The 18,478-nt window shown below is 48.3% G+C and overlaps 1 protein-coding gene across 1 annotated transcript; it reads right to left on the bottom strand.

The window, feature by feature from the left end:
* Nucleotides 1-11,368: 11,368 nt before the first annotated feature.
* Nucleotides 11,369-16,578, bottom strand: LOC102250318 (L-amino-acid oxidase). The gene is made up of 6 exons (XM_014539508.1): nucleotides 15,942-16,578; nucleotides 15,398-15,510; nucleotides 13,898-14,162; nucleotides 13,205-13,267; nucleotides 12,869-13,158; nucleotides 11,369-12,338 (listed from the first exon to the last, which is right to left on the bottom strand). Exons 1-6 carry the CDS (start codon nucleotides 16,152-16,154, stop codon nucleotides 11,498-11,500), a joined length of 1,785 nt encoding a protein of 594 aa, XP_014394994.1. The 5' UTR covers nucleotides 16,155-16,578; the 3' UTR covers nucleotides 11,369-11,497.
* Nucleotides 16,579-18,478: the final 1,900 nt, after the last annotated feature.

The raw sequence follows: 18,478 nt of genomic DNA on the forward strand, positions 1-18,478 counted from the left end.
CCCCCCCCTCCGCCCCCATCCTCAGTTGAACTCATTCTGAGAGGTTCTCCCAAATTCCAAGGCTTTTTCCAGGGAAACCTGAGGTCATCTGTCAGGATGCCCAGGATGGGGGTAGGTGCAAGAGGCCAGGCCTTCCCTTGGGGAGGGATAGGGGCCCAGCTTCAGGGGCAGCCTCGTTCTCCCGCCCGAGGGTGGGTGGGGTGTGAGCGGGCTGGTGGGGAGATGGGACAGGAACTGTGTGCCCTGGGAGGATGGGGAGCGAGCTGTGTAGGAGGGGAGACCTGGGCGCAACGCCAGGCCTTGAAGCGGGCTTGGGTCAGGCTGAAGGGGGGTGGCCGCTGACAACACGGTCTCGGGTCCCCAGAGGGACAAGGCGGCCTCTGTGCAGACACAGGCAGCCGATCAGGCTCTTGGGCGGTAAATTCCTTCTGGCTGACAGCCTGCGCCTGCCGGCCAGGCTGCATGGGAAGGGAAGGTGGGCGCAGAGGAGGGGAGCCATTGGTGGGACTCCAGCCTCAGGACCTCTGCTGCAGACAGGGTGTTTCACCACCCTGGCTTGGCCAGGGTTATCACATTATCCAGACAGGGACACTGAGGCTGAGAGAGGTTGAATCATTAAACCAACGTCGTGCAGCCCATTTCTTGGTGAAAACCTGGTTCTAAGTTAGGCCCTTTGATAAACCGTAGAATTGTTGAGAGCTGGGCGGCATCATTATTCCCATTTAATAAAAGAGGGAGCTGAAGCGCCAAGAGTTGAAGCCACCAGCCCAAGGTTCCAAGACACATAGTGGGTGAGGCGGGAACTGGAGCCCTTGTCTGCCCACGCGGGGATGTGCATGTGGTCGCCTGCTGGACCAGGTGGCCACGGAGCAGGTGTAAGTCCCAGGGTCCATCGGGGCAAGGAGTCGTGTTTCTGGTTCTTGAGTGCGATGGACCCGGTGAAGGTGTGGAGTTCATCATGAAGCAGCAGCGCGGCCTTCCCTCCCACCACTCCCCAGATGGCTAATCAATGGGTTGAAGCTGGGGGATGGAGTGAGGGAGCCAGGTGTGTGGGTGGAGGAATCAGGTAGGGTGGAGGGCACACGTGGGGGTGGAGAGGGCATTGGAGGGAAAATGAACCAAGGGAAGGGCTGAGAGATGCCTCTCTAATCTGCCTGTAACAGCTGGGGATCCCCCCGGGGGCTGGAGAAAAGGTCATGGAGGGGGTGGTACTCCAGAACCGCCTTCCCCTGGCCTCTGGGAACAGGGTGGGGATGGTCCAGTGAATTCTTTGGAATCAAGCGTGGTGCCTTCTCAGTGCAGAGGGAGCCTGGCTGGCGCCTGGGTTTTGTCTAGCTCCTGTCCTGCCTCCCAGCCTGGGGCAGCTCAGGAATTTTCTCCCTTTCCTGGACCAGTGTTTGACCCACAGGCAGTGTGGGAGCTCAGGGGCAGGAGGGAGGATGGCAGGGGCTGATGGAGAGGTGTCTGCTGAGTGTGCACGTGAGCCTCGGTATGAACGTGCCTGTGATGAGCGTGTCTGTGCATGAGATGAATAGCTCTGTGTGACAGTCTTACCTGCGCGTGACTGTGAGCATGGGTCTCCATGTCTGGCAGGGTGAGTGTATACATCTGCGTGTGTTGTTTGTGTCTGGGCCTCTGCCTCATCGGGACCTGTGTTATCTCTCTGGGTCTCTATGATTGTGGCTGTACCAGTACCTGTGAGTCTTTATGTGCGTCTGCGTCTCTGGCTCCCTGCTGCCCCGCCCCAACTGGGCCCCGAATGCCACTTTGCTGCCTGAGTGTGCAGCGGAATGTGGGGGCCAGAGGACGGGAGCACATGTCCTGGGCTGCAGGCTGCTGGTTACGGAAAACTACCGAGGCCTCCTGGAGCTGGCAGGCCAAGCCTGCTGGGAGCCAGGCTCTGCAGCCTCTGCCCTTCAGGCGCCTCCCACCCCCTTTCTCTGGAGGCTGGGGACCTGCTGAGATAGGTCCTCCATGAAGCAGCAGCACGGCCTTCCCTCCCACCACTGCCCAGATGGTTAACCAGGCCCCTGCCCCTCCCTGGGCCTCAGCGTCTCTGGGGGGAAAGTGAGGGGGTGGGATTCTATTTTCTCTGAAGTCCTTCCCACTCCTAACATTCTCTCCATTCTGTGAATGTTAAAGGGATTCAAGAGGGCACATTCACTTCCATTTCAGGGATCATGAAAGCATAGGGTCCTAGACCAGCCGTGGGCAAACTACGGCCCGCGGGCCGGATCCGGCCCGTTTGAAATGAATAAAACTAAAAAAAAAAAAAAAAAGACCGTACCCTTTTATGTAATGATGTTTACTTTGAATTTATATTAGTTCACACAAACACTCCATCCATGCTTTTGTTCCGGCCCTCCGGCCAGTTTAAGAACCCATTGTGGCCCTCGAGTCAAAAAGTTTGCCCACCCCTGGTCCTAGACTGTTAGAGCAAGAGGGGTTCCCAAAGTTACTCTACTCCCACCCCTTCCATCTATGGATGGGAAAACGAGGCCTACAGTGAGGGCTCCCGATCCTCCACTTACCTTCTGGAAGGTCAAGGGACACATGCTCAGGTTTCCCGTCTCCCAGCACAGCCTGCTCCGCGTGGAGGAAGAGGCATTTGAGGTGTCTTGGAGGATGGGAGAGTTGAACATATGGAGATGGGGTTGAGCCTGTCAGGCACTGGGTAGCCAGAGAACAGGTTAACTGTGAAAGTGGTAGGTGAGGGATGCAGTCAGGATGGGGGCTGGGAGGACACCAGTTGGGCACAGTGGGCAATAGGACTGAAAAAGTGTCTGAGCTACATAGGCGGGTTCTCAGAGGCCAGAGATAAAGGTGGACTTTATCCTACAGATATTTTTGGCAAAAGATGCAAATTAGCAGCATAGCAGAATGGTTAGGGCAGGTGCTCTGCAGCCAGATCAGACCATCTGTGTCCAAGTCTGAGTTCCAAGACTTCAGTAACTATAGTTACCCATATACCAGGAGGGGTCACAGACTTACCTCACTTTCCTCATCTTTGAAATGGAGGTATGAATACTATTCCTCTTATATGGTGGTTTTGAGGAATAAATGAATACACAAGGACACAGATGAAGCTCTCAATGCCTGACACATAGCAACAGTTCGGTAACAGTTAGGATGATACTGATGACGTAAGCTGCATTCTCGGCTAGGCGGGAGGGAAAGACAGTGAAAGCAGGGAGACCCGTGGGGAGCCCACAAGAATGAGAGGTGTGGCGGTCCAGGATGACACCCCCTGAATAAAGAAGGAAACCAGGCGGAGTGCTCAGAAGGCCTGGTGTGTTGCAGGAAGGTGGGCAGAACCCTCCCACCGAGTGGCTGTGGCTGTGGAGCGTGAGCAAGCCCTTGATAAAGGCTCCCCCAGGCACGGTGGGCCTTCCCTGGAGTTTGCAGAGGAGAGTCGGGTAAAGAAGTACTTGAGAGATGAGTTAACCACCTGGGACGAGGGAGGGCTGCGGAAACTGAGGAGAGCCATGGTCAGAGAAGGCAAAGGAAGATGGGCTTCAAGGAGGAGGGTGCAGCCAAGAGAGCCCACGCTAGGGAACCAGAGAGGGCTTTGGAGAGAGAAAGAGAGAGAACTAGAGAGAAAGACATGTTGGGGGCCATTGGTTTTTGCAAGGAGGGGACTGCCAGTGACCCTGGTAGATTCCAGTCTGGAAAGAGGGGTAAAACCAAAGCTGCAGCAGGTAAGGGGTTAATGAATGGACCGAGGAGAGTGGAGACAGAGGTGAGGGCTGCAACTGCCTGGGGAGAAGAGGGAGCTGCTCCAGGCAGCCAAACCAGGCAGGTTCTGAGCCTCTGGGTGGAGGGGGATGAGGGTTATCCTCCCTGCATTTCAGGTGGAGAAACTGAAGCTTACGGAGGTTAGGAGGCTCTTCCAAAGCCACAGTAGATAACGTGGAAGACAGCTCAAGACCCCTGACTCTTAATGTCATTTTCATTTTTTAAGTGGACAGTTGAAATAGTATAACACATATGTACACAGACATTGGTTATGATCATAGAAATAAGACACACTTATATTGGATAAATCTGGAAGCACACAAAAGTGCAAGGGAACATACACAAAGCACGTGTAACTCCACTACCCAGAGATACGCACTTTCACCTTTGTGTTTTAAGACCATCCACCCTTCCCTCAGCCCGTGCACACAGATGCACACTAGAATGACGTGCCCACTGTTTTGTGGGTCTCTTGTCTCATCTAGCAGCATGGCACGGATGCCTCCCCACAGAAGCATGTGTTCCTCGGGAACCCCCTCTCCCCCTTTAGCTCACAGTCTAGTCAGGGAGACAAGACTCACAGCTGGGTCCCCACAGCAAGCAGTCGGTGGTGTCTTACAGGGTGTCGCAGGGCAGACGCCAGCGCACCCAGCTGGGAGCCCACTGGTCTGGCTCGCTGGGTCCTGGATTGGCCACTGGCGCGCTATGTAGCCTCCAGTCAAGTGTTTGCCCTCTCTGGGCCTCAGAATCCCGGAATCCCAAAGGGTTCAAAGCAAGTCTCTTAAGAGAGGCCATCACTGTAAAATGGTTGCGGGAGAAGCACGGAAAATGAAACTACTATGATCATCAAGATTCTGCAGGTCATTAAACCCCTTTGAGCCTCAATTTCTTTATCTGAAAAATGAGAATCCTGTTTACCTACTCTGCCTGCCAGGACTCAGGTGAGAATCAAATCAGATGAACTATTATGATGCCTAAGGATAACTAACATTTGGACAATGGCCACTTGCCCACATCATCTCACTTATTCCAGAAATCCTATGAGGTAGGTGCTATTTTTGTCTCCTATTTTTCCAGATGAGCAAACCGTGGCGTGGAGAGGTGAGATCACTTAGCCACGGACATAGGAAGTAAGTGGTCAAATTGGGTGTCAGGCACAGGTCTCTCTGGCCCTAAAGCCATGGACCTTTGCACTGTGCCATTCTGATGGGTGGTGCAAGCTGAGGAGGAGAAGGGAGAAGAGGAGGCCTAGGAGGCTGTGCCCGTTTCACCTTAAGTCTACTAGCTGCTTTGTTCCCAAGCACCGCAATTTGTGGGGAGTGGCCGCCCTCTGGTGTTCTAAATGTGACATGTCCTGACAGGGAAGAGAGCTAGCACCCGCCTCTCAGAAGTGGAGTGGGGGGAGCTCAGAATAACCCTAACGCATCCTTCCAGAGTTTGGGAGCTCAGGGAAAGTTAGTGCACATCTCACCCAGTGGTTTACTGGATGCAAAGCCGAGCCACAGACAGCAGCAGGTAGAAGCTTTGCAGATCTCAGGCTCCACTGGGTGTCAGTTTGCAGGGGAAGTGGCCACTTTGCCAGTATTAGATTTCTGACTCGAGTTCTAGAGGAAGGGTATGGCATTATTATTATTATTATTATTAAAACTCTGAATTAATGCTTTATATGCACTCTGTCTCTATGCTACAACTCAACAGAAAACAAATTGTTGCCAATCCTAATGGGGTAAGTTCTGCTTTCTGGGCTGATGAAAATATTGTCATTGGACTGCCATCAAATTGCAAAGTGATGCAGACAACATCTGAGGATGTGTCCTTTAAAGAGCCTGACCACATGTTAGCTCATTTTATAATCAGCATAATATTTTTAATAAATATGTTTTTATTGATTTGAGAGAGAGAGAAAGGGAGAAGGAGGTAGACAGAAAGCAACATCGATGTGAGAGAGAAACATCCTGACCAGGAATCGAACAACAGGACATCGCTGGTATGTGCCCTTACTGGGAATCGAACCGGAGACCTTTCCGTGCACAGGACAACACTCAACCACCCGAGCCACACCAGCCAGGGCTAGTTACCATAATCTTATGAAGAAGGTTTTTTGATTATCATTATATGTAAATGAGAAAATTGACTCAAGGTCATCCATATCAGTTTGAAGCCAAGGAAGTTTCCAAGGCCCACTACTGCCCCCCTGTGGCAGCCTTATGCCTTACTGAGTAAATAGCAGCCTACTGAGAAATACATCGCCTCCAACGTATTTTGCCTCCAGAACCCAAAGATGTGCTTCTTTCATTGTGACTAGAGATGCCAGATGCAACAACTATCTTTTACTTGGAGGGGATGTGCCAATGTGCACCTTAGAGGGGATATTTTAATGTGTTAGAGACTAATGGAAGGAAGAAATTTTACTAAGGTGGTAGATATCTTAATTTTTGAGGGGTTTATTTCATACCCTCTTGTACATGTTTACAATTCTCAAATTTCTATCACAATTCTCAAATTCCAAGTCTTTCTCTATCAACTCTGTAACTTTAATTATATGATAAGCCAGGGTATGAATTCAATTTGTATGTAATTTGGTTAACCACAGGAACAGGCTCCGAGTTTGGTTTCCAGAAATCCAGACTTTGTGCTACACAAAATAAGGGATTTCCTCTGGGAAGTCGTGTTTTCTAACTTCCTACCCATTTATTCAACTGAGAATTTAGAGTTCTAAGCTTGTCATACTTTTTTTTAAAAAACCAGGTTCTCCAGTGTACTCAGAAGAAGACAGCTGACCCCACAGTTTCTGTATTTTTTTTATTTCCACCATAATATTTGATTTGATTATTATAGCTATTTGTTTGTTTTCTTAATGTTGAATTTTAACAGTTCTTTGTATATTTTGGATAATAATCCTTTATCAGATGTGTCTTTTGCAAATGTTTTCTCCCAGTGTGTGGCTTGTCTTCCCATTCTTGACATTGTCGTTTGCAGGGCAGAAGTTTTTAATTTTTATGAAGTCCAGCTTATCAGATTGTGTCTTTGGTGTTGGATCTAAAAAGTTGAACACATACCCAAGGCCATCTAAATTTTCTCGTGTGTTATTATCTAGGAGTTTTATAGTTCTGTGATCCATTTTTAGTTAATTTTTGCAAAGGGAGTAAGGTCTGTGTCTAAATTTTTTTTAATGTGGGGATGTGCAGGGTTTTTTTTCAGCACCATTTGTTGCAAAGACTATCTTTGCAGTACAGTGGTATTGCCTTTGTTCCTTTGTCAAAGATCAGTTGACTATATTTACGTGGGACTATTTTGGGGTTCTCTACTATGTTCTATTGATCTATTTGTCTATTCTCTCACCAATACCACACTGTCTTGATTACTGTGTTTTATAGTAAGTCTTAAAGTTGGGTAGTGTCAGTCTTCAAACTTTGTGGGGTTTTTTTTCAATATTGTGGTGACTATTCTGGGTCTTTTGCTGCTCCATATAAACTTTAGTATCAGTTTGTTGATATCCATAAAATAACTTGCTGGGATTTTTATTGGGATTGCCTTGCATCGACAGATCAAGTTTGGAAGAATCGACATGTTGACAATATTGAGTCTTCCTATGTATGAATACAGAATATTGCTCCATTTAATTTGTTCTAGTTGTATTTTAAAACATTGATTTGTGGACTAATTGTATTGTGGTAAGAGAAAATACTCCATGTGATTTTAACCCTTTGAAATTTGGGACTTGCTTTATGGTTTTGTATTGGTATTGGTTGGTTTTTGCAAATCCTCCTTGGATGTTTGAAAATTATGTGTATTCTGCAGTTTTGGGGAGGCAATGTCTATGTATGTCTCATTAGACATGCTTTTTATTGTCCTTTTTAAATCTTTCATATACTTTCTGAATTTTTCGATCTGCTTTTTGAATCAGTTTCTGACTGTGTTGAAATCTCCAACATCATTTATTGAAAGACTTTTCCCACTGAATGGCCTTGGTACTCTTGTTGAAAATCATTTGACTATATATGTATGGGGTTTATTTCTGGGCTATTCTATTCTATTCTATTCTATTCTATTCTATTGGGAGAGATGCCCATTCTTATGCTTCTACCATACTGCTTTGATTACTGTAGTTTTGTAGGAAGTTTTAAAATCAGGAATTATAAGAGCTTTGACTTTAAAAAAAATTATTATTGTTCTCACTATTCAGGATCCCTTCAAATTCTATCTAAATTTGGTATAAATTTTTCTATTTTTGCAAAAGAGATTATTAGGAGTTTGATAGGTATTATACCAACTCTGTAGACTGCTTTAGTATTGACAATAGTATTGACAAATTTTAACAATATTATGTCTTTTAATCCATGGACATGGGATGCCTTTTCATGAATTGGGATCTCTTTAAAATTTCTTTCAATAATATTTTGTAGTCTTTAGTGTACAAGTCTTTTAACACATGGTTAAGTTTATTCCTAAATATATATATATTGATATTATTGTAAATGGATTTTTTCTTAATTTCCTTTTTGAATTGTTCATTATTAAGTGTATAGAAAGACACTTGATTTTTGTATCTTGCAATTTTTCTGAATTTATTTACTACTTCTAACCATTGTTTTTCGGAATCTTTAGGATTTTTCTACATATAAGATCATGTTGTCTGTGAACAGAGATAATTAACTTCTTCCTTCTCAATTTGGATGCCTTTATTTATTTTTTGTGCCTGATTGTTGGGCTAGGACTTCCAGTACTATGTTGAATAGAGTGGTGAAGGGGACATTGTCTTGTCCCTGATCTTAAAGGAAAAGCTTTAAATATGTCATTGGGTATGATGTTAGCTGTGAGCTTTTCATGTGTATACACAGCTGCTTTTAAATGTCTTAATTTTCCTAAGGGTCTCGCCTCTGCTTCTTCTCAGGGCCTTAGATGTTCTGTTGCATCCCTTTGCCTATCAACTCTTGCCTCCAAGTACCCCTGGGTCTGTAGTTCCTCTGCAGTTTTCAGATGCCATGGCATGTGCCACTGCTCACAGCAGCCTCCAAACGATGCCACTGTTCTTGTGTGAGTCAGATGGAACAGAAATCAGTCCCTTGGGCAGCCCCCAGTCATGCCTACACATTGCAAACAAATTCCATTCTTTTCCAGAGAAGAAACTAAGAATTGGGTGACTTCCTCCTAATTGTACTGGGCTTGGGAACGGGTCCGCTGGGGTGTGCAAAAACACCATGAACTGCCTACTGCTTTTAGTTTTTCTTTTTTTATAAAAATCATCACCCAAGGATATGCTTTATTGGTGAGAGAGAGAGAGAGAGAGAGAGAGAGAGAGACATTAATCAGCTGCCTCATGGGACGCCCTGACTGAGAATCAAACCTGCAACCTGGGTATGTGCTCTGCCGGGAAATTGCAGATACACATTTTTAAAAATATATATTTTTATTGATTTCAGAGAGGAATGGAGAGGGAGAGAGAGATAGAAACATCAATGAGGAGAGAGAATCATCAATCAATTGCCTCCTGCACTCCCCCTACTAGGGATTGAGCCTGCAACCAGGGCATGTGTCCTGACAGGGAATCCAACCATGACCTCTTGGGTTCCTAGGTGGATGTTCAACCATTGAGCCCACGATGTCTGGGCTGTCTTGTTTATTTGTTTGTTTGTTTGTTTGTTTTAGACATAGGTCAGAGTGGAGTTTTGATTCAATTGGATAATAAGGCTCATGCCTGACACATCATAAATGCATAATAAAAATTAATTGAAAGATTAAAGGGAATCAAATACACTTAGGGAAAATGCATAAGGGCACACAAGATATGATTCCAGCTCTTGGGGGCTCTTAGTGTAGTTGGACAGATAATACACCATCAGGAAGGGATTATATAACAGCACAAGAAGATCCGCAGTCCAAATGTTTGGAACTCTAGGGAGGAAGGGTCAGGGTTCAAAGAGAGAAATCCCTGGGATTTGGATGTGGCTGCTAAGGGAGGACTTGAGGAGGGGGAGTAACTTAGGTTGGGCCTGGAAGGACGGACAGGTTTTAGAGAGGAGCAGAGTGGGGAGGGAACATGTAGGATGAGCTTGGATCCTCCCAGGGGGATGTGTGGACTGCACAAGCAGAGGTGGGGAGGAGGGTTCTGATTGGTGATGGGGAGGTGAAGGGCAAGTCCATGGGCCAAGAGCATCATTGGGAAGTCAAGGTTCTGCTCTGGCAGGCTCAAAAAGAGTAGAAAAGAATTCAATCTCGCCACCTAGACTCCATGTTGGGCCAAGATGTGAGGTCCCTGGCTCAGGCATGCAAAGATTTGTGTGCGCTGTGAGTATGTGTGGCCATTATGTGGTTTCCCGTTGCTGTGGTTTGGATTTGTCCCTGTAGGAGCTTCTAGTTGTAGATGACAGAAAGTAGAGTGTGTGAATCCTTTCTCATTTGCTTGTTTCTATTACACAGAAGGAGATAATTTTCTCTGAGCAAAGGGCTGATTCCAGCATTCTCCAACCTTGATTGTTTCCTTGTCCCTTCATATACAGTAGTCGCTCCTCCTTCCCCCTTACCCAGGGTTTCACTTTCCACGGTTCCGGTTACCTGTGGTCGACCATGATAAAGAAATATTAAATGGGAACTTCCGGAAACAAACAATCCATAAGTTTTTCAATTGGGTGCCATTCAGAGTAGCGTGATGAAATCTGGCTCCATCCTGCTCTGTCCCATCTGACCCCTGAATCATCCCTTTGTTCGGTGTATCCACCTTGTATACCCTACCTGCCCTTTAATCACTTAGTAGTCACCTGGATTACCAGATCGACTGTCATGGTATCACAGTGCTTGTGTTCAAGTAACCCTCATTTTACTTAATAATGGCCCCCAACGCAATGCTGGCAATTCAAATATGCCAACAAGAAGGCGTAAAGTGCTTCCTTTAAGTGAAAAGGTGAAAGTTCTTGACTTAATAAAGACAGACAAAAAGTCATATGCTAAGATCTATGGTGAGAACATAAAATTGTGTAGAAGGAAAAATAAATTTGTTCTAGCTTTGCTGTCTCACCTCAAACTGTAACGGTTTGGGCACAGTGTGCGGTGAGTGCTTGGGTGAGATGGAAAAGGCATTACATGTGTGGGTGGAAGATATGAACGGATAGAGACCACACTCACATCACTTTTTTACAGTACATTGTCATAATTGTTCTATTTTATTTTTAGTTATTTTTGTTAATGTCTTACTGCGCCTATTTATAGATTAAACTTATAGTATGTGTATATATAGGAAAAGACATAGCACAGAGAGGGTTTGGTACTAGCTGTGGTTTCAGGCATCCACTGGGGGGGTCTTGTTTTTACCCCCTCTCATGAGGGGGTCTACTGCACCCTGACTCTGCGGTTTCTCCTCAAGGGCAGGCAGGGGAGAGACACAGAAAAGGGAGGGCCCTGACCGGCTTGGCTCAGTGGATAGAGCGTCGGCCTGCGGACTGAAGGGTCCCAGGTTCGATTCTGGTCAAGGGCATGTACCTTGGTTGCGGGCACATTCCCAGTAGGGGGTGTGCAGGAGGCAGCTGATTGATGTTTCTCTCTCAGTGATGTTTCTAACTCTCTATCCCTCTCCCTTCCTCTCTGTAAAAAAAATCAATAAAATATATTTTTTTTAAAAAGAAAGAAAGAAAAAGGGATGATTTTCTTGCTGACTCGCCAGCTGGGCTCATTATCTGCCATTTTGGGGGACCTGCTTGAGGGCCAGGCAGACTAATGATGACCTGTCTCCTGAGCCTCCCCCCGCCCTCCCACCTGCCAGGTTCCCTCAGGGCCTTCTTTCCAAGTCAGAAACTGTTCTGGGTGTTGGCAAAGGCCTGCCTCCTCTGGCCTCCTGGTCCACGGCAGCCTGGATGTTCCTGGCTGCCCGGAGGCCGGACTGGATGGCAGTGTCGATCCAGCCAGGGGGCAGGCAGGTGTGCTCGCCAGCAAAGTGGATGCGGCCCTCTGGCTGGGAGAGCCGCGGCACATAGGCCTTAGATTGGTAGGGAGTGAACACAGCGAAGGCGCCCCTGACGAGGGGATCCAGAGACCAGCGCTTGAGCACAGAGGAGGGGCATAGGTGCCGCAGCGCCTCCCTGGGCATCTGGTGCACCGCCGCCAGGTCCTCCAGGACGATATCCACCACCTGGTCCTGCTTCATGGACGCGAAGAAGAGGGAATCGTCGCCCAGCGTGTAGGAGGCCAGCAGGACACCCTTGCCGCTGGGAAGGCTGTGGCTGGGGTAGTAGATGTAGCGCGACGGCCCGTCGGTGATGGAGACCCCGCCGTGGATGCCATCCCGCTCCCAGAAGGGCTCCTTACAGGCCAGGACCACCTTGGTAGCGCTGACGTAATGCACCGAGCGCAGCGCGTCCACCTTGTCTAGCGAGAGTGGTGGCCTAAAGGTGATGAGGCTTGTGGCGCTGGCGGAGGCGGAGATGATGACAAAATCCGCCGTGAGGTTGTGCAGTGCAGAGTTGGACTTGCCCACCCGGTAGGAAACGTGGACCTCAGGCCCATCCCTCACTACCAGCTCCACCCTGGAGCCCAGATGGATGGTGCCAGGCTTCAAGCTGGCACTCAGGGCTTCGGGGAGCTGGTCGAAGCCACCTGTGATCTCGGAAAAGCTGTGGAGGTGAAGAGAGCGGAGGGTGAGGGTGGGAGGCATGAGGCCAGGTCGCCCCGTCTCCAGCAGGGTTCCTGGTCGGAAAGAGGAAGAAGCTAGCTTCATATACATACTTTATACGTCATCTTAACCAGTCTCTGCGAGGGAAGGATTAGCCTTGAATTATCTAGTTCGGAACACTGACACCCAGAGAAAAGGGTGTTTCCCACGATGACAGGCCCTGGATTCAGCCACCATGCAATTCTGCATCCCAGGAGGAATCCTACAGACCTGGGTTTGGATTCAGGCTCCAGCCCTTGGCCCAGTTGTGCCAACTTGGCTGTTTCATAATTTCGCTGGGCCGCAGAAGCCTCACTGCCTCTGAATAATGGTACCTACCTTCTAGGTGATCATAAGATTAAATGCTATAATGCTTGGGAAGTGCTTAGGGCAGTGCCTGGCACATAGTAACTGCTCAATAATCCAAGTTCCCTTTCTCTGCTCTGATTGGAGGAGGGGGCAGATTTGAGCTCTGATTTACATCAGTCTTACTCATCACTTTTGGAGAAGATGATGTCAGATTTCCCGGACTCTAGGAATGACTTGAATTCAACATCCTCATTCATCATATCCCTGATCATCCTGGCTGCTCCCGGGTTCAGCATCCCTTCTTTCACCAGGTAAGCCTGTGGGGAGGTAGAAACGCCAGATGGAGGGCCCAGTGTGTAGGAAGGGGTTTTAGCGGGGCCTGGGTCTGGCCAGGGGTGGGCCTGGACTCCAGGGAGGCAAAGGCGTGGCAGTGGGAAGAGAGGTCCTGGTAGGCAGGGGACAAACTCCGGCAGCTACGCTGAGCACCCATCCCTCCGTCTCTACCTTTGCCTCACTCACCTTGGTGGAGTTAGAAGAGGACATCAGGTGGCTGCAGTTGAAATTTTTCAGACTTTGATTCATCTGCAAAAGGGCAGGAAGGGGAAGCAGCTTTAGATTAAAGCTAATTGTCCAGAAGCAGTATTCCTGGGCTCTCAGGATGTCCCTTTGAAGAGGGAGGAGAGAAAACGGGGGAGGGAAGGACCCAAGGAAGGATGCTTCCAGGAGCTCCTAAATGCTTCTCTTTCTCCTAAAGTCTCCCCTTCGTTTAAAGATGTGTGGAGACTAAAGTTTAAGGTGAAGACATTCACTGCGACCTAGCAGGATTGATTCAATACCACGGGTTCCCTTTCCTTCCATTGCCACTGATCAAGCAATTCCATGGGCCACCCAGGGACAGAGGATATGGGGTTGGGTACCAGGGTTGGGTGGTAGCATTCTTAGGGAGTGTTTCTCCCCTTCGTTTAAAGTTGTGTGGAGACTAAAGTTTAAGGTGAAGACATTCACTGCGACCTAGCAGGATTGATTCAATACCACGGGTTCCCTTTCCTTCCATTGCCACTGATCAAGCAATTCCATGGGCCACCCAGGGACAGAGGATATGGGGTTGGGTACCAGGGTTGGGTGGTAGCATTCTTAGGGAGTGTTAGAGAGAAGGCAGACCAATCAGGCATGTATTGGATAAGAGTCAGGTGACTGGGTCCGTCCACTCACTTGCGTGGTGACTTCAGGCCTCACCCTGCTCTTCATCCCTGGGAGGGGTGAGGCAGGAGGCACGCTGGTAGTGGGCTGGTGGGAGAGATTCTCAGCATTCTTGCCCTTCTCTGTGGGGTTCATGGAGTAGCCCAGGATCTCTGGGTTGGCCTTGACCTCTCTCATGCGGTAGCGTTGTCCATTGATGAGGTACCAGGCGTTGTCATTGTAATGGATGAATGTGTTCAGCGTCAGGCCCAGCTTCTTGACATAGGTGTGAACCAGCCTGGAGAAAGTACAGACATCAACATGACACCCATCCCAATGGCACCGCATTCCTGCTGGCCGCACAACAGGAGCCATTTCCGGGAAAACTAGTTTCTTTATGTGCCCAGGGAACTCAGACTAACTCCTTCCTCATCTCTACCCCTGTGTCTTCTTGCTGTGGCATTAGTTCATTTCCTTCTGTTTTTGCCCTGAGGGAGGTGGGGAGTAGGGAGTTCACCCATCACAGAATGAAGGCCGTTTAGGAAATATCAGTGTATAGGATTCAAATATAGAACCAGAGGCCTGTTGTTTCAGACAGTATTTGAAATTCCACTTTCTATTCCCAGGTAAGCTCGAGGCCGTATCTAAAGACTTCTAGTTTGGGCTAATTCACTTGGGTTTTGTTTTAGTTTTTGGTGGTGTTTTGAGGGAAATCTCAGGTTCCGTTTATATTTTAAAAAGAAGTCATATTTTTCCCAGCCTCACGTTTTGATTTCCAGTCAGGCAGAGCATGTGCTGGGGGTTTGGGGCTTGATCCCCAGTAGGGGGGTGCAGGAGGCAGCTGATCGATGTTTCCATCTCTCTAGCCCTTCCTTTCTTTCTAAAATCAGTAAAAACATATTTTAAAAAACAAGTCATATTTTTAGAGGTATATGGGACACCAGCTGAGGGGTCTTTTTGTCTTGGCAGCCTCAGGACCAGGGGCCAGGTTCTTTTCCAGGAGCTGGGTACAGTTTTAGGGTTAGGTTTTGAAAAGCATCTTCTTTTGTGCCAGGCATGCCCCTGCTTTTGAGGATCTTTGTCATTTTCTCCTGGGAGAGTCTTGGGTGAGTCACTTAATATCTCTGAGCCCAGTTTCTTGATTTGTAAGTGGGAAACATAAAAGTATCAAATTGCAATAATGAAATAATGCACATAGTAAGCATTCGACAAATGGCAGCTGTTATCATTTGATAGCTCACTGCGGTATAACTGACATGTAAGAAGCTGCCTATATTTAAAGTATACAATTTGATGAGTTAATGGTAATTATTATTATTAGTTTAGGATCTTCCACTTTCTCTGTGACCCTGGGCTCTGAGGATATGGACTGGTCTCTGTCAAGTGGGAGACCAGTGTTAGTCCCGACTTGCAGGATCCGATCCGACGGGACAGTGAATCTGAACGGGCTCTAACTCAATGGCAGCAGGACCCACACTACCTCCTCCTAATCACCCCTTCTTATCCTCCCTCCAACCCTTTCCCAGGACTTACCTGTGGGACTTTGGGATTCGCATGGGCCCCAGTTCGTGGTACCAGCCCTCCTCCTTGTTCCTGATTGTGACCACTCGACCCCCAATGCGGTTGCTGGCTTCCAAGACGGAAACCTGGGGTCCCGAGAAGCTGCTGTCATTCCAGGGCCAGGCTGTCCCTTCTCTACCCTGTACTCCTACCCCCACCCAGTCACAGGCTCTAATCTGGATCCCCAGCGCTAGGTCCCTGAATGTGCAGGATAACCAAACCGTGGGGATAGGGAGCCCTCCGGGAGGGTCCTCAGTAATGTGAGTGAGGCAGAGAGTTCCGCGTGGCAGGGGACAGCGTGCCTCTTGGTCTTTACCTGTTAGCAAACCCCTTCTCTACTTTTGTTTCCGGGAGAACACAGGTTGCAGTTAAGGCCAACTCTCAGGGGAGTTTTGAGAAACAATGACTAAGGGCTAAGAGATCCAGTGGGTTACGTGCAATTGTTTTCTTGATCTTCTCCCACCCAAGCAAGAAAACCCAGAGGCAAAGGGCTGAGGCCCCTCCAAAGCCGGCTCACCTGGTGGCCAGCGTCTTGCAGGGCCTTGGCTGCCACCAGGCCGGACATGCCAGCTCCCACCACCACCACACGCCGGGGCAGCGGGGCGGTGTGGAGGCCCTCCTGGGCTGTGACAACGATGGACTCGTACTCAGGGTCCTGGAAGCACTCGGCCAGGTCGTCATGGTGGCCAAGGCAGCTGGGAGTAGCCAGCAGGAGCCCCAAGACCAGCATTCCTGGGGCAGAGAAAGGAATGGGGGCTGTCTTTCTGGGGCCCAGATTTTATCCCACCTGCGCCAGGATGAGCTTGGCTGTGCGAACGCGTGGGGATAGTAAGGTCAGGCAGAGTGTGTTGAATGTGTGGTTGTAAACACTTATGTTTGTGATTGTGTCTCTGGTGGGGTGATTGTGTTGTGTGGGTACGAATGGATGTGCGAACCATGCTGGTGTTAGTTGTGTGATTGTAATTGTGGGCTGCAAGTTCTTGTGTTTGCATGTGATTGGAAATCATGAATGTATGCAGATTTGTATTTGACTGTAAATATGCCTGCTTGTGATGGCGAACTGCCTGTGTGTGAGCTTGTCTGTGATACAAGTTGCTGTGACTGTGAGTTTGTGATTGTTGCACTGTACTGTGCACAGACTGTGCATTGTCTGTGATTTTTTAAAATATATTTTATTGATTTTTTACAGAGAGGAAGGGAGAGGAATAGAGAGTTAGAAACATCAATGAGAGAGAAACATCGATCAGCTGCCTCCTGCACACTCCCTACTGGGGATGTGCCCGCAACCAAGGTACATGCCCTTGACCGGAATCGAACCTGGGACCCCTCAGTCCGCAGGCCGACGCTCCATCCACCGAACCAAACTGGTTAGGGCCATTGTCTGTGATTTTATGTGAGGGGATGTGTTTGTGGGACAGTGTGTTACCCGAGCAAATGTGTGCATGAATCTGTATGGGACAGCGAGATGGGATGTAGTGTGTGTGTATAAGCCTGGGTTTGGAAGAGATCATTTGCTTGAGTTGGAGAGAGAATATGGTTGCTTGTGTTCTTGTATTTAATTCTGTGTGTGCATTTGAGTGTGAGGCTGGGAGGGCGAGGGGGGAACTGGGGCCTGAAGGTATCTGTGTCCTTTGGGAATATGTACATTTGTGAGAGGATGGTGTGTGTGTGTGTGTGTGTGTGTGTGTGTGTGTGTGTGTACGTGAGAGTGTGTGAAGCACATCTCTCTTCAGGGAAAGGGAGTGGAGGAATTGTGACCAGTTTCTCAGTGACATCACTAGCCCCGAGGGACCTTGGCAGTCCTGTCTGTCTTCCCCAGCCTCACAGTGTTTTTTCCAAAGCCCTCCGGGTTTCTAACGTGCAGCCGAGATTGAAACCAGCGTTGGTATAGAACATGCAATACATCCTGTTGCCTGTTCTTAAAGGGAAAGCCAGGAGCTGGGGCACGCTGTGCCTCCTTGCACTTGTGGGATTTGGGGCAGGTGAGAACGCTTGGTCTAGTCTTTGTACAGGCGGGACCACCGAGGTTCACAAGAGAAAAGGGATCTCCAGGGGCTGCCCTTGAAAAGAGGCAGGGCACCCAGCTGTTCCCAGTGCAGGCCCTTCCCAATGCCAAGAGAGCCTCCTGCAGGGGTGACTCCTCAGAAAAGGGGGGAGGGGTACCCATGCCTCAGCCTTGCCCTCTTTCGCTCCCCCAGGCCTACTTCAGCCTCATTAATCCATTCTCCATCCCTGACACATTTTTCCATCTCCCTGGGCTGCCACAATTCCTCTCATAGACCCCACACCCTTCCTCTTGAATGGGCCCAGCCCCCAGACTCATTCCTATATCCGTTCTCTTGACTCCCTTTCAATACCCGGACCTACCCAAAGCCCCTAGTCTAGTTCCTGTCGCATCTCAGTCCCCATCTTCCTTCCCCTTGCATGACCCTATATCCAGACTCCCCTTTGGATCCATCTCAACTCCCTCAGCCCATCCCACCCCTGGATATAGCTCTTGTCCCTGTTTCAGAGTGTGTGGGAGGCATAGAGGACCAAGTCCTCGCATGATTTGAAAATGCCTTCATTTTTAACTGACTTTATTGTTAAGTTTCATTTTAGTTTTTTTTCTAAAAGATGTGTGGGAGGCATCATAGAGGACCAAGTCCTCGCATGATTTGAAAATGCCTTCATTTTTAACTGACTTTATTGTTGAGTTTCATTTTAGTTTTTATTGATATTGACTTGACTGAGTACAGAATTCTACCATTTTCAATGCATCTGGGAAGGCTCAAACACTGTGCCCCAAGCCTCTACAGGGAATTCGACCTGCAAGAACATTCTTGTGCACAGTTCATGTCTGTGCTCCCGAACGTCTTCAATTTTTTTTGGAGTCCTGTGTTCTGGATAAAGTCTAATGCTAATTCTGTTTCTTGTTTGTGTGTGTGTTTGTTTGTTTGTTGCAGGTAATCTCTCGTCTTCCCCACAACTGGAAGCATATAAGGATTTTCTCTTTTTCATAATTCTGGAATTACATGAAGACATGTTTGGATGTCATTTCCTTTTCACTGCCTT

Source organism: Myotis brandtii, unplaced genomic scaffold (genome assembly GCF_000412655.1).
Source record: "Myotis brandtii unplaced genomic scaffold, ASM41265v1 scaffold220, whole genome shotgun sequence".
Classification (NCBI taxonomy): Eukaryota; Metazoa; Chordata; class Mammalia; order Chiroptera; family Vespertilionidae; genus Myotis; species Myotis brandtii.

Bases quoted from the DNA above. Each gene is read 5' to 3' on its own strand.
- LOC102250318 (XM_014539508.1), bottom strand. From the start codon at position 16,154: ATGCTGGTCTTGGGGCTCCTGCTGGCTACTCCCAGCTGCCTTGGCCAC. The intron at 15,511-15,941 runs GTGAGCCGGCTT...TCGGGACCCCAG, and splicing joins TGCAAGACGCTGGCCACCAG to GTTTCCGTCTTGGAAGCCAG. The intron at 12,339-12,868 runs GTAAGACTGATG...TCACCTCCACAG, and splicing joins ATCTTCTCCAAAAGTGATGA to CTTTTCCGAGATCACAGGTG.